Here is a 15,557-nt window from a genome sequence, read left to right as displayed (position 1 = left end):
AGTCTTTTATTTCAAATTCAATGTAATATGTGTATTTCGTGTCGACATATGAATGGAAGTAACTTGTTTATACACATGTAGATAAAAGACCATATATCTATCTAAATGTCAAATTGAAGGCCACAGCAAGAAACCTTTTCTCTGCATGAAGAAACTTTTAAAAATAAATTCTTCTTATGATGAATACAAAAATAGATTTGTTCATAGCGCCGCGATTACATGCAGTACCCATAGAAAAAACATCATCATGGTCTCATTAGGCTTTGGTTGTAACATATAGGCTTCAGCAATATATTTGTTTTAACCTTTTTCATAACAGTTGGAAAAAGGGGGTCATAAACGGACTGGGCTGCTTACAGCACTTGGATTTTCCAGATCCCGAACCAGGCTTAACCCGGCCTACCAGACCCGGCTGGGTTAACTCGGCCCGGGGACTAAAAGCTCACTCAGTTGACATCCCCGACTAGGCTCTTATTACTACTTATACGTTATTTTCAATCAGAATCAACCAAGGAGTACAATCAAAATGATGTATAATTTAAAACATAAATTTATAATTTATGAAATAATTACAGTATACAGATGGCCAATAACATGGAATGATTATTTATGAGGTCAATTTTTATTATAAAAAGAACAGATGTCTATGTTATCAAAATTAACGGTCTTTCTTTAATTTAGAAGGGGAAAAGGTTGTATAAAGTGTTGAAAAGCCATACTTTATTTACGTAACGAGTGTTTGTGAATGAGATGAGAACAAGTTCTTGAAAATTAAAATATCTTCATTTAATGATGTACAGTACAACTCACGAGTAATTGCCACCCAACCAATCTATTTAATCTCTGAAAATTAAGGTTTACCATCAATATTTAAAGCTTTAAATATTAAGGGGGTTCTTGTCTGGTTTCTATATATTTAGATGTACGAGATTAAAAATACAATATTTTTACTTTCCTCTTCACAAATATATATAGTAAACTGAGTTTGGAATCTAGCAGGGACTGAATTTTCCGCAGAATGGCGTTGTTTGAAAATATTTTCATTTCTGCTTCTCAAAATTATTATATATAGAACAACGAATTTAATTATAGTTTTACATAATCAAAGACTTGAAGAAAATATATTCAAATGTAAGTGAAATTGATAATAAGGGACTTAAGGTGTACTATCCCTCTGATAAGAGAGATAACTTTCTGACGACATCATTTCATGATATTCAATGGATTGTCTTGTCAGAATGTACCGAGTTCTTTAATGAGGACCAATTTACAGTGAAAATACAGATGTTGATTTCTAGTCTCTATTGCCAATATTTTCATTAATTATCTATAATAGTTTACTTAAATATTTATATCAAGTTCCTTTAAACTGTGAAAAATAAGATATTACTATCTCTTAACGTATGTCTTTTAATTGTTTCAGAAATTTCAGAAGCAGAATTGTTTATAAACATTTAATTAATATTTTGTTTCATTAAAAATATTTTCAAGGGCGATAATGGAAAAATAAATCTTGTTGATGGATGTATATTATTTTACAAGCACAGAAAACAGTTTGATATTCTGATTTAAAAAGCAAAGCTTCATTATGTTTTCTTATCAGAATTAGATAGATATGATATTAAACAATATTTTCATATATACCTCATACTTTTAATTTTATTGTGAGTTAAAAATTATAGATATTTCTATTGTTATTGATGAAAATCAATGTTTGGAATTAAAAAAAAAATGGTGTTTGGACCAGAGGAATATTTCACTTAACGTGAAATATTCCTCTGCTCCATATTTCACCACCTTTTCTTAAATTCCAAACACTGATTTTCAACAACAACAAATTATTTGATTCCAATGGAAATCAGTTTGAAGTATGAAGCGTTGCTTATTTTTTCAGAAATAAATATTATGTCTGATGATGATGTGAAAAAATTTTGATATGGTTATTAGGAAGATCAATATTTCTTTATCTCACAATAAAATTAAAAATATGAGGCATATATGAAAATATAATTTAAAATCATACCTTTCTAATTCCCATTAGAAAACATAATGAAGCGTTGCTTTCTAAATCAGAATATCATATTGTTTTGAAATTTCTGTGCTTGTAAAATAATACGCATCCATCAACAAGAGTTATCTTTCCATTATCGTTCTTGAAAATAGCTATGAGTGAAACAAAATATTACCTGTAATTAATAGATTATGAAAATTCTGCAGCTGAAATTCCTGTAACAATTTGAAGACTTATACAGTAAGAGATAGAAATATGTAAATATTCACAGCTTAGAGGAATTGAACATAAAATGTTTTAGGTAAACTATTGTAAGTACTGTACGTTGCAATTAATGAAAGTATTAGCAACAGAAACAAGAAATCAACATCTGTACCATAGATTAGATTTGAATGAGTTAAATATAAAATGGTCCTCATAATTAAACTTTGATATGATAATTCATTGAATAGCTTGGAATAATTTCCTCGGAAAGTTACTACTATCTCTCTTATCAGAGGGATATTACACAAGAAGTCTTAAATACAGTGTATATCACAAAGAAACTTAGACTAATAATTAAATCAGGGTTTCATCGTATGCAGATATCATCAAATTTTACAAATACATGTATTTTTTATTAAAAACTTTTTAGACTTTTCAAAGGAATATTATACAAAAATCTTAATCTTTTGGGCGTGGGCTATTGTAATCTTTACACTTGCACGTTTTTTCGGATTGTGTGTTATATGGCGGAAGACTGATAACTTCTTTTTTTCTAAAATATCACTTTATATTACGTATTACGATAACTTTTTTTAAAAATATCAATTAACAATTTATTTTAGGGAAAAAACAGTCATATCATTGTTAACTAGTATACAAGATATCATGTTTTAAACTTTTTTGTTCTTTTAATTCGGGGCTTAATTATAGCTTTTTAAAATATTATTTCTTATTAACCTACAAGTGTATTAAAGAACCCAATGGATTGTCAAAAGCCCGATTCAGAAATTCATCCTTACTTACCTAGGCCGGTCGCTCCGTGAAAGTCTTCTTGAGGAGGTTGTACAGGAGGATGTCAATGGCCCTTTCTGTATCCCCTCTGATGGCTTCTGCTGGTATCTCATCAGGCCCTGCCTCTTTTCCATTCTTAAGTTTGTTAGTACATCTCATGTTCTATTTGTTGGCTTGTCGCAGTTGATTGGGAGGTCTGTATCGGCTGGTTGTATGTCCGGAGGTGTTTCTGGTGTTGGTTCATTTAATAGCTTTTAAAAATTAGTGTTCTACCCACCTCTTCAGCTGTTCTTCTGTTATAGTGAGAGGTTTATCGTTCTTGTCCTTCACTGGCATGTCTGTCTGCTGATATTTATTGGAGAGCTTGTTTGTAGTCATATACAGTTCTCTCAAGTTTCGTTGTCCCGCTGCTTCTTCAATTTGTTTGGTCATGCAGGTTGTCAATGTGATCCAATTTATCTTTCTTAATATTTATTGCTCTTGTCCGGTTTGTTTTAAGTCCCGCTTTCTTTTTCCTTTCTGACATTTAATTTCCTCACGGGATTATGAGACTAGTAAAAGATGCCAATGTTAATCTAATAACAAAGCTTTATGATAATCGGGATGCCTTTAACTTTTCAAAAGTCAACGTTACTTACTCAGCAATATACCTTTATCACCTGTACATGGGGTTTATATATCTCTGTTGATTCGATACGCAAGAGCATGCTCTAACGTATGAACAATTTCTAAAACGAAGTAAGATATTTAAAAAAAGATTATCAACAGTCTCATTTAAAGTTATTTATTGTAAGTTCTGCGGTCGATACAACGACATTGTCAGCAAATACAATCTATCATTAAGTCAAATGCTGACTTTTTTCAAACTAGTTGTTTGACCACACTGAATTGTCGACGGATTTTACAGTTATTTCCCGATCATGACAAGGAGCACCGGATGACCGGGATGATCACTCCCACAACACCTGATCCCATCTCTGATGTTTTAGAGGTCCGTGTTTGTTCTGAGAGGACATTTGAGCTTGGATGCTGTTTGTTGTCTTTATACATTTCATCCCTCTTTGTGCTGAATCTTTCTTCTGCCGAAGACTTCTTCACATGTATTTCGCCACCTTTCCTTGATGTGCTACCATTTTGGTTCTATGTAGGTATCGCTGTTTTCTAACTGGTCTTGTAGCAGGTGGAGAATGTTGTCTTCACTTCCTTTATTTTGAGGACCCTCACGTTGTATCTTGTCCTCATGTTTGTTTATTTGTTAAACTTGTTATTGCCGTCATCAGGAAATGGTGGTCAGGTGAAATGTCTGCTCCGCTCAATATCCTGACATCTTTCAATGCTCTTCTAAATTTCTTGCTGAAGCAAATATGATCAATCTGGTTCTTCGTAACACGGTCAGGGAATCTCCATGTGGCTTTTGTATCCGTTATGAGGGAAGGTGCTTCATCTTATTTCAAGCTGGTTAAGGGAGCATAGGTCTGCAAATGCAAATCTCTCCATTCTCATTAATTCTCATTACAAGTCCTTGTGTGCCCATGACTTCATTGTAGCCAGTATTGTCAGCTCTGATCTTTGCAATGAAGTCGCCCATAAGTATTGTCATATATTTCTTCTCTGTTTTATCCGTCTGCCTTTAGTTGCTGGAAAAAGGTAGTCTGTATTCTCGTCATCAGCGTCATTTTTGGGGACATAACAATGGATCATGTTCAATCTGATCTTTTCTTGGAATTTTACAGGTTCCTATCCTATAAGAGCACGTTGTTGTGCCTCCAGGGATAGCACCAAGCCTACACCTTCCGCGCGTGTGTAAGGGGGGGGGGTGTCCCTCCGCGTTCTGTCCTGAATACAACAATGTTTTCCCGGTGATCAGCTTTAGCTGTCTTGTCTATAGCCCTCCTTTCTCACTCAGTCCTTGGAGATTCTTGAAGAAGGATATAGAGATAACGAACAGTATTCAATAGCAAAGTCCATAAAACAATACAAAATAGGAGCAGAGCAAACACGGACCTCTGAAACATCAGAGGTGGGATCAGGTGCCATACATTGTTTTAATGCTCCTGATGGAACCTGATGGTTTCCTGCATGTGAGAAAGGAGTCATCGTTGCAGCTTCCTTTTGACCTTCAATGCACAGCATCAAGGCCCCCATTGAAGTAGGCGAAATCTGGTTCAGGATATATAAGTTTAGAAATTCAAACGTTGTAATTTTTTTTTATTTCAATAATCTTTTACCATAATTCCAACGGAATGGGTTTAAAGTTCAAATGACAAAGTCACAAATATCTACCTTGCAAAGAATGATTCCCTAATGATATCTTTTTTATCCTTGAGGTCTTGCAACGGAAGATTTTACATGTACTATCAGGAAACCATCAGGTTCGCTACTTGGAGCATTAGAACAATGTATGAAGCAGGAAGAGCAGCGAGGTAGCAAAGGAGTCTCCAAGACTGAGTGAGAAAGGGTGGCTACAGACAGGACAGCTAAGGCTGGCCACCGGGAAAGTTCAATATGATTTTATTTTTTTTTTATTTTAGGTCAAAGACCAAGGTAAGAAAAATACATATATTGAATTCATAGTTTTGTAAATCACGTCATGCATGAGAATCCTTTGATACATCATGTAGTGGCTACAGCTGTATTGATTTTAGTGATTAACATACTTTCAATTTTTTAACAAATATAGCACAAATATATATCAAAACTTCCATGGTACAGCGTCAAAATTTAATTCGCTTGCGCCGTAATGTATCAGTAATTTAATGGCGAAAACTTAAAAATTAGCATAATCCGGAGGAGTTACTTTACGTTTAATTCGAATATCTCCGTGTGAAATAAATAGAAGTAGTGCTTTGCAGCGTAATGAAATCAAATTTGTTAAAATTCATGTAAGTAATTTGTTGAGCTGACTTTATGATCTTATCTCATGGATGGCATACATCAGCTTAGACATGCATCCAAGAGTGTATCAAATAAAAGAACCATTTCACAAACGCTAAAGTGTACTGAAAACATTTAACATATTAATTACATTAGCGTTAAATGCATAAATACATTTTTAAGGAGTATAATTGTTGTTTGCTTTCTTAGTACGCAAGAAAAAACGTGAATGATAGGTTGACAGTAAACAAGTTAACTTTGTTCGTAGAAAAATAATTTCAAAATATCACTCGCCAAAGAAATTATACAATATATATTTGTACATTGTACATGTATTTTTTTAAATAATTGTATTCGGCGAAATTTTTTCAGACCACCCATCCCTACCCCAGTAATTTGTGTTTAATCTGTTGATCTTTCCTTTTCTCCATCCATGTAGACATAACACTATCACGATCTCTCGTGCTAAAACATTCCTGTTCATTTAAGCCAACAACCAAAAATAACCTTTTGAGCGTTGGTTTCATTGATTTAATGTAGTAAAATTTGAACATTTATTTTCTTTGATAAGGTTTCTAACTTAAAAAAGAATATAAAATAGAAAAAAATATTGGGAAGGTATATTCAATGCTGAACAATATTAATGTAAAAAAACACATCGTTTTGGATGCCATTATAACATGTATAAGCACATTTGTCTGTGGATAATATTAAAACATATCAAATAACAGTTTTTCTCTACCACTTAAATTCTAAATCCAATCTAAGTTAATGGTTTTATAAAATGATATTTGCACCAATTGTTCATATAAATATAAAGATTACTGCAGAACAGTAAACAAGGTCAATTAAAATTGTGACAAAGTTATGGAATTGTTGTAAATTGATTGTAAGAAATAGGACACGAGGTTACGCCTCCTCCGTACCAATCTCTTCTTCCGGTAGGGGTAAGGTTTGTACCATGTGACCGGAAAACGCTCTCTGTAACAGTGGATCACATGACTTGCTCTCTTCCTCTTCCTTTCGAACATCCTCGTAATCTTCCTCTTCAATACTGTCCTGGGGCGAGAGTCTTCGAATAGAACTGGTGCTGCTGTCACTTCCTAAACTTAAACTTCGTTTGTCTGGCGCCAGCCTATCCCGACGTCTTTCCTCAAAATATTTGACATCTGAGTGTTTTCTGTGAAGTCTGTGTTTTGGTAAATGTATTCTTGGTTGACTTGCTGAACGTGGCCTGTTTTCCAGCGCAGGGTCAAACCGTAAAAATTCCTGGAACACCCTGTTGGATTTTTCATCTATAGAATAGTCACGAGTAGCATACTGCTTTTCTTTGTGGTCTTTATTTGACTTAAACAATCGAGAAAACACAGAGAATTTGCTGGAAGGTGAAGCAACTTTCAGACTTTCAACAGACTGTTGATCGGATTTTGAATCGCTTTCTGGTTCGTTAATGCTTTCATACACTTGAACCATTTGCCGTTCTCTACGATACTCTCGTCTTTTTCGAGAGGCAGTTTTGCCTGTGCGTCTATCAAAATAGGCGCGTTCACCGGAAGATCCGCTCTCCGGAAGGGAGTGCGCATGAACAAATAGTTTCTCAGTAAGTGGTTCTAATTCTACTATTTCTTCCTCAATTTCTCCAGTACTGTGATTTCTTTTAAATAGATGTGAAGGATTTGGAGTTTCTAGTGACTTGTACCCACTGTCGGCTTTCATCTGGATCAGTTTATGGTTCTGACTTTCTGTTGTGCTGTCTGTGTTATCGGTTGTTGACTCAAATGAAGTCGTCGTCACTTCCGGTCGACTGGTATCTGAGCGGTCGCCGTCGGTGTCAACAGTTGTAATGCTATCAAAACTGTTTTCCGCATTTGGAGAGCAGTGTATCGAACGCTGCTCACTTCGTCGTTCAAGGATATTTTTGTATGTCCTACGTCTAATTTCTGACTCGGGATTTAAGGTCGATTCTTTAGTTGGAACTGATCCAACCGAACTAGACCTTCTACCTTTTGGTTGATCATCAGAAGAATTTGCTTGAGAATCAAATACGTTCTGGACATCGGCATCAGGTGACTGATCTGGCGAAGTCATGTCCTCCATTCGTATTGTATCACTACATTCCTCCTCTTCTTCAAAAGTGGTTCTTAGATGCCATAGATCGCGGTATTTTTGTGTACCGTTAATTGTTTCATTATCATCACTGTCATCAATCCTTAATGTATCCATCTCAAACTCTTCAAAGAATTCCAGACTATCTAGGTTTTCATCATTAAGCTGTTCGATACTTCCTGTATCATTATACCTTACCTTGCTACTGCTTGACGACCCTAATTCTGAAATGGCGTCGAAATCTGTGTTAAAGAAGGGACCTTTGAACTCCGTTATCTGGAGTACATCATAGTCCCCGATGTCCTGGTAACTCTTACATCTTCGCTCTTCTTGTTTATGTTCGTAATCATCCGATGCAATGTCCAAACTTTGTGAATACAACTTAAATCGCCACTGTTTCTTCTCGCTCACTGTTGGTTTGAACTTCGGCAAGCTCGGGACTGATTTGTTTTCCTGAGCATTGTGATGTATTTCTACAGCCACCTCCGTTTTCAGGGGGGTACTTGAAGGTGAGGGAGATTCATTTCCAGTGTATTGAGGAGTCACGTAATCTTCCTCACTCACCGTGGGTTTTTGTATTTTTTCTAGAACTGTCTGGTCTAGTGGTTCCACGCCATTGGTAGCATCCGGGTTCCTTGTTCCGAGAGAATACTGGCGGGGAACTTTTCCAATTCTGGATCTTTTAAGATGATGGAAATCTCCGTCGGTGTATCTGTCAACAAAAAGTAAAACATTCCTTAGATTAGAATGCTTTTTTAAAATCTGAACATGACGTACAAAGAAAATATTAATTTTAAGTTTTTCCTAGCTAATTAAATCAACGTATACTGTAGATTCCTTATTTTTCGCGGGTACTTTTAAAATGTCGCGAATGGGCTCTTCAGCATCAAATCGCGAGAATAATAATTCGCTAATGGACGGTTGGTCAAGAGATATTTTACATAGATTTCAGCACCATAAAAATAAAGGCGAGTAATTTTATTTTGCGTGTGGCACTTCCCGCAAAATTACGCGATTTTTAGGAATCTACAGTAATTTGCAATTCGAATTGAGTACATTTTTCACTGAAAATATTCAAATGTTTTAAATACCTCTTAAATTACCCTTATTTCCAGATATTATTTGACTATAAGATAAAAATATAAGGAAACAAAACATGTGAGATATATTAGAAATTCAAGAACATGTTAGAAATTGTTTGCACATACACTTCACTTTCACTATGTAAACGTACTATTTTTTTACAATTATCAAAAGCTAGTGTCCGGTATGACAAGCCCTTTTACTATTTTTTTAGTGAAATAAAAATTTTCTTTCAATAAAAGAGATATCTCTCTAGCATAGAGATATATCTCTTTAAATTCTAGAGATATGTCGTTGACTAATAGAGATATCTTTATACCTTATATAGAGATATCTCTTTAAGAAAAAGAGATATCTCTTTTAATCACAGAGATATCTTTAAAGGCTAGAGAGATTTCTCTTTAAGCGAGAGATGTCTCTTAACAAGGTTAAAAGATATATCTTTCTTAGTTAGAGAGATATCTCTTTAGATTTTCAAAAAGAGATATCTTTCTAAGCTAAATAATTATCTGTTTTAATTGAAAAAGACATCTCTTTTCCAGTCATCCTTAAAATAAAATAATTAATTCTCCCCTTTAAAACAAAAGCGAAACAGGAAGTAAAGTCTCTGGAATAATTTCGCTGCTATAAGAGAAAAAAGCTGAGAATGCAATACCCAGAATAATATATGTACTATGTATACAAAATTTGAAAAATGCTATTAATCCCTTGTTTGAAACAACAAATAATGAGGGCAACTTGTTTGATAAAAATGCTAACAGTTAAATATTCAGGAAAAAGAAAGTATTAGCATCAAATCTCAAATGCAATGGACCGAATTTTCTCTGCTTATGAAATAATCAACTATTCCTAATTTGAAATCTAGACAACACTGAATTACTTGTCATGTTTAGAAAAACTATAATATAGAATATCATGAACATGTCGAAATTTAAAAATACTCTAATGTACTTCTGCGAATAAAAAGCTTACTTCCGGTAAAGGGAGAAGTCATTTCAAACGGAATTTAAATAAAAATAATGAAGAGATATATCTCTTTGCAATAAAGAGATATCTTTTTTGCATGAGAGATATCTCTTTTAGACACGTTTGAAAGATATCTCTTTCATGTTGAAAGACATCTCTTAAGATAAATTATGAGAGATTTCTCTTTTACTTTAAGAGATATCTCTTAGATATCTCTTTCATGTTGAGAGATATCTCTTAAGATAAACTATTAGAGATTTCTCTTTTACTTTAAGAGTTATATCTTTAACTTGGAAAGATATCTTCAAAGTAAAAGAAATAGCTCTCTAGATGAAAGAGATATCTCTTTAACGTTCAGAGATATCTCTTTTCACGAAAGAGATATCTCTCAAGGAGAAAGAGACCTTTGTTCAAATAAGAGAGATATCTTTCTTATAAAAAGAGATACCTCTCTAAGTATAAGAGATTTATCTCTAAGTTTAACTATAAGAGATATCTCTTTCTCTTAGAGATATCTCTTAAAAATGAAAGATATCTCTTTAAGAGGAGAGATATCTCTATTTTTAAAAAGATATCTCTCTAAAATGAGAGATATCTCTGTAATTTTAAGATAAATTTTATTTTCCAAATAAATAGCAAAAGGGCTTGCCATAGTCAGGTAGCAATTACTTTTCCTTTTCACTAGTATAGGTTCTATTGATGGCGAGTTTTTTCCCTTTGTTATAATATCCAAATTTTTATATTCAATTCAATAAAAAAATATATTGTTGCAGTTATACTTTTTTTTTTATTAAAAAGCAAATGCCTTGCCTTCACCAATTTTTTTTGTCCGTCATAAATTGATGTTATAACATGTACATTGAAATAGTGAAGTGACTGGGAAGAAATAAATGAAGGTGGAAACATGGAGGTAAAGGTGACCAAACTGCTGAGTTTTATATCTCCATAAAGTCATACCATACGTAGATAGAATTAATAATTATCATTAAAAGAATGTTTTACAAAACATGTTTGTACGCTTAGCTATCATGGTAAATTATAATTTGATGGTTCACTTAACTTTGAATTTCTAAGATTTCAGTAAACAGGAAAATGGTGGAATTTCATGTAGAGCTGTTTAAAACAATAGATTTTTAAAATTCAGCATTGATGTTGGCAATTTCTGGGGGCAAACTTCCTACCTACTTACCGATCCATTATTTACCATTCTTAGACGGGAGAGGGCAAGGGTGATAGAAGAAAACTCTTGCTGTGGCTTTTAACTCGACATTTAGAAATATCGACGTTTTAACAATCAACAATCCAGTTATACTTTCATTCATTTGTCGCCTCGATGTATCCCTGTGAACTTGTGATAAAAGACACACAAGTTCTGCCACATATTTTTCATAGTTTGGTGATTTATTGACTATAAACGATAACGGCAATTTTAATTTAGTAACAGCTAAATTGCATGACAAACAAAACGTCATCTGCATATGGTGTTTGCGTCTCCCAACTTACTGTGGAATCATATAAAATTTCGCCGGCCTCAATATTCATTGAATTCGTGGGTGTTATCAAACACGAATTTGCATCCTCCACAAATTCAATAAAAAAGTGGGTTTAAGGGTCATCTTTTCTATTGTGAATATACAAAATCGTCCCTGCTAATCTGTAAAATTATAATAAACCACAAAAATTGGCAATCGCGAATCTTAATGATTAAATAATAGATATAAGATACTTTAGAACATGCTCATTGTACGATCAGTTTGAAAAACCGAGACAGGCTACTGACAGATAAGTTAATGTTATGTGGATTTCAGCATTCCCAGTGAAAGTTATTATTTCGTTGATTCCACGGTCGTTATAACGACCATGTTAACAAATATTATCTATCAATGGGTCATATTTTGGCTCATGTGTTCATACCAATTTACGGCCTTATTTAGCTAAATTTGATACGAAATGTTGAGTCATCTCTTGATCAATATTTGGGTTTCAGGGCAGGTGTTTCAATAAGGGATGCTTGCTCTTCCTTAGCACATGATCCATTTTCTAGATTCATGTGGACATTTGAATTACGGTTCAAGCATAGAAGCGATTGTGAACATTAAATCGCTGTTGATGCAAAGAAAAGGATTTCATGAATAACGGAGGGATGAACAGATAGAAAAAAAATCTTGAATGTGCCTGTCCTCTAAGATTTACTTGTCGATTTGAAAAATTGTAAAAGTGTAAGTTATACTTCAAAGGATTCATATGTGCAAAATCATTGTGTTTATAAACAGTACGTTACGACATGCCATGCCACATCATGCAGAAAGATGGCAAAACGTTTGGTTCTGGCAATTTATTTTCAGAATCTAAATTATAGTTATCTCCCCTTCTAAAATGCCAGAGAACATAGACACAATATTGAATAAATAGACAACAAAATTTAGTAAGTGCCCTAGTCTTTTATTGCCCGGATGTCGGAAAAGGGAGGTAATGATTAGTTGTGCAGTGTGGGATCACGGGAAAAAACCGAGCAGTTTGATCAAACCTTCTTCCTTTGCGCAGGTGCTGACTGGGCGGAAGATCTTCCAGCTGGAAGGATACTCGCCTTGAGGCTTTGTCGTTTGTTGGTTCCTCTGGAGGAGAAATCGGTTCTTCTTTGGAATATTCCAAATTACCCAGGTCATTTTTATAGTCCTCTGAAAATTTAAAAATATCTTAATATATGGAGCTATTGTTTAAATTCAAATGAAACAATCACCCATTTTGCATTCAGAAAGTAGGATTTAATGCGTGAATGATAGCTAGAACAACGAGCTCAATAGAGTTACGTATAAGAACAGAGAAAATTTAAATGAAATTCGTATAAATTTCCATTTCTAATTTTTCTCTCTGTGATAACCCTTTGAAAGTTAGCGGAGTTAATTTCTTGATAATTCTACCGGAATGTAAATTAGGCAAGTCAATAGGTCGGGAGCTAAGGAGGCCTAATATGCATACAAATCTCGTGCGCATCTGTCTCTGAGTCTGACGTTAAGGAGGCCAAATATGCATGAAAATCTCGTGCGGCTGTCGTTGTGTTTGACGTCAGTGGGCGAGGACTTTTGAAATTGGGATGGGAATCCTCGTGTAATTTATATATATGTCTGCATTTTTAAAGTCTAAATCTACAATTCCATTTCACAATGAAATGGAAATATAAGGAATCACTGTCTAGGTAGTATAGTATGCCAGGGACATCAACAATAGTGGGAAACATGGGATAATTTATGCATAACGGGCTTCGCCCGTTATGCAAATTATCCCATGTTTCCCACTATTGTTGATGCCCTGGAATACTATACAAACTAGACAGTGATTCCTTAAATAACCACTTGATAAAATTGAAAAAAGATAAAATAATACGCTGATAATCGCGTATCTTTTGCGCTCGCCGAAAACGTCTTGAATTGTAAATTAAAAAGTTGCCAATGTTCAAACCTAGCAACTGAAGATCACCAGCTTATTATTTAAAAATCTTTTCAATGTTATTATCTGGCTATAACTTGACATCAAGTAGGTGTGTTGAGAGGAGCGCCAATCATTTCTAACCTCTTTCAAAGTCCGTTTTCAGTTTCGTTGTTTCTGATGCCTCGTAGAATAGCTGCTCTGCTTCTCCACTGAAAAATCATTAGCACCATTTAAGAAAGAGTTGATATCATGGTCATTGGTGAAAATTTTTGGCACTCTCATTGATTTATTGGCAATATATGCTTTATGAAAGTTGTGCGTTGCCAAATTTATTTGTGCGATTTTTGTGAACGTTTAGCTCTGTATGTTGTGCTTTATAATGTATTATACTGTAGAAATTTGCCTTTTCTTTTAATTATGTTACAGTGTACCTGTATATCATGCCTGGGTCAATGACGTAATTACATCAAGACGTAATCAGTAATTGTAAAAAAAAAATCTTACTTACAATTGTAATTACAGCTAAGAAGTTGGCTGCAGCCATGACTATTTTCTAAATAACTTTATATTACTTTTATGTAATTTTATTTGGGGATTTAAAATATTTTTCCAGGTTCAAATCCACTGGAGGCAGATATTCCATAATTGCATTCGGCGCCCACGTTGGGTAACCTCTTGCGAATGAGAGTGATTGTTCCTAGATTTCAATTCTACAGGTAGTGGAAAAATTTTTTAAAAAAGAACTTTTTATTCTCTATACGGGGACGGCAATGTAGTTATGTAAGAAAACAGCATCTTTCAAACTCAAGGTGGTGTATGTATATTTCAACAGTGAATGAAAGCTGTGTAAATTTCACATGCTGATTATGTATAACGTCGAGAATGCCACGCCTTACTGAAAGTCCAAGCTTATAATGACCTGAGAATTGTAATAATGCTCTAGTACTTTATGAAATCATAACTTGATCTTTCGACCACACTGTAATGCTTTAATAGGGTTAAGGTAGTTGTCGTTTTTCTTACCACTTCTTCTATGTCATAAAAGAGTATCTTAACCGGCTTAGTTCGAAGTGGTAGCATTAACAATAAAATCTCTAGAAACCACATCAAAGATTACATAATACTGAAAAATGCGTCTCAAAAAAATCAAGGACAAACACGTATAACATGGATGGAAATGTCTGATACGTATTTCATTTATAGAAATTTACGAAATAACACACTCCTTTACTTTATCGATAGATCATAGTATATTTTTTTTGTCCTGTCTGTTTGTTTATCTGTTTGTCTGTTTGTCTGTCTGTCTGTTGTCAACTTTAACCTTCGCCATAACTTTTGAACCATGAAAGATAGAGACTTCATATTTGGTATGCATACTCCACCAATGAAGTTCTTTCAAATGACACCAAGATCAATGACCTTGTGACCTTGACTGTGACCTATTTGCTAAAATTAGCTTTTTACGAATTAACATACTCTTTTTTTATTGATATATGGATAGTTTCTTATTTTATTTGCAGTTTTTTTTTACTTTGAAAAGAATTTTATGTTAACAGTTGATGATCGACTTTCATATTTAAAATATTATATACCCAGTAACATGAGAGATGAATAAAGGTTATTATATATATATATATATATATATATATATATATATATATATATATATATATATATATATATATATATATATACACATAGAGAATAATACATATTTGATATCATACTATATATATATATATATATATATATATATATATATATATATATATATATATATATATATATATATATATATATATATATATATATATATATATATATATATATATATATATATATATATATATATATATATATATATATATATATATATATATATATATATATATATATATATATATATATATATATACCACCAATGACGCTCTTTCAAATGACACCAAGGTCAGTGACTTTGTGACCTTGACTGTAACCTTTATGCTAAAAATAGATTTTACAAACTTTCTCCATAACTTTTGAACCATGACAGATAGAGACTTCATATTTGGTGTGCATACTCCACTAATGAAGTTCTTCAAATGACACCAAG

At 33.4% G+C, this 15,557-nt stretch overlaps 1 protein-coding gene across 1 annotated transcript in view; it reads right to left on the bottom strand.

Moving 5' to 3' along the window:
* Window positions 1-6,398: 6,398 nt before the first annotated feature.
* The window catches only part of LOC134254192 (DNA excision repair protein ERCC-6-like 2), a 33,383-nt gene continuing 24,224 nt past the window's right edge, over window positions 6,399-15,557 (bottom strand). Inside the window, 3 exon segments of the mRNA XM_062736739.1 lie at window positions 6,399-8,699; window positions 12,624-12,714; window positions 13,607-13,674. Coding sequence (XP_062592723.1) covers window positions 6,791-8,699; window positions 12,624-12,714; window positions 13,607-13,674 — 2,068 coding nt within the window. The 3' untranslated portion in view covers window positions 6,399-6,790.

This window comes from Saccostrea cucullata, unplaced genomic scaffold (genome assembly GCF_032062105.1).
Source record: "Saccostrea cucullata isolate Sc308-1 unplaced genomic scaffold, CSIRO_AGI_Scuc_v1 ctg239, whole genome shotgun sequence".
Lineage (NCBI taxonomy): Eukaryota > Metazoa > Mollusca > Bivalvia > Ostreida > Ostreidae > Saccostrea > Saccostrea cuccullata.
The sequence above is the reverse complement of the archived record's forward strand: the minus strand, read 5'-3'. Positions and strand labels throughout refer to the sequence as shown.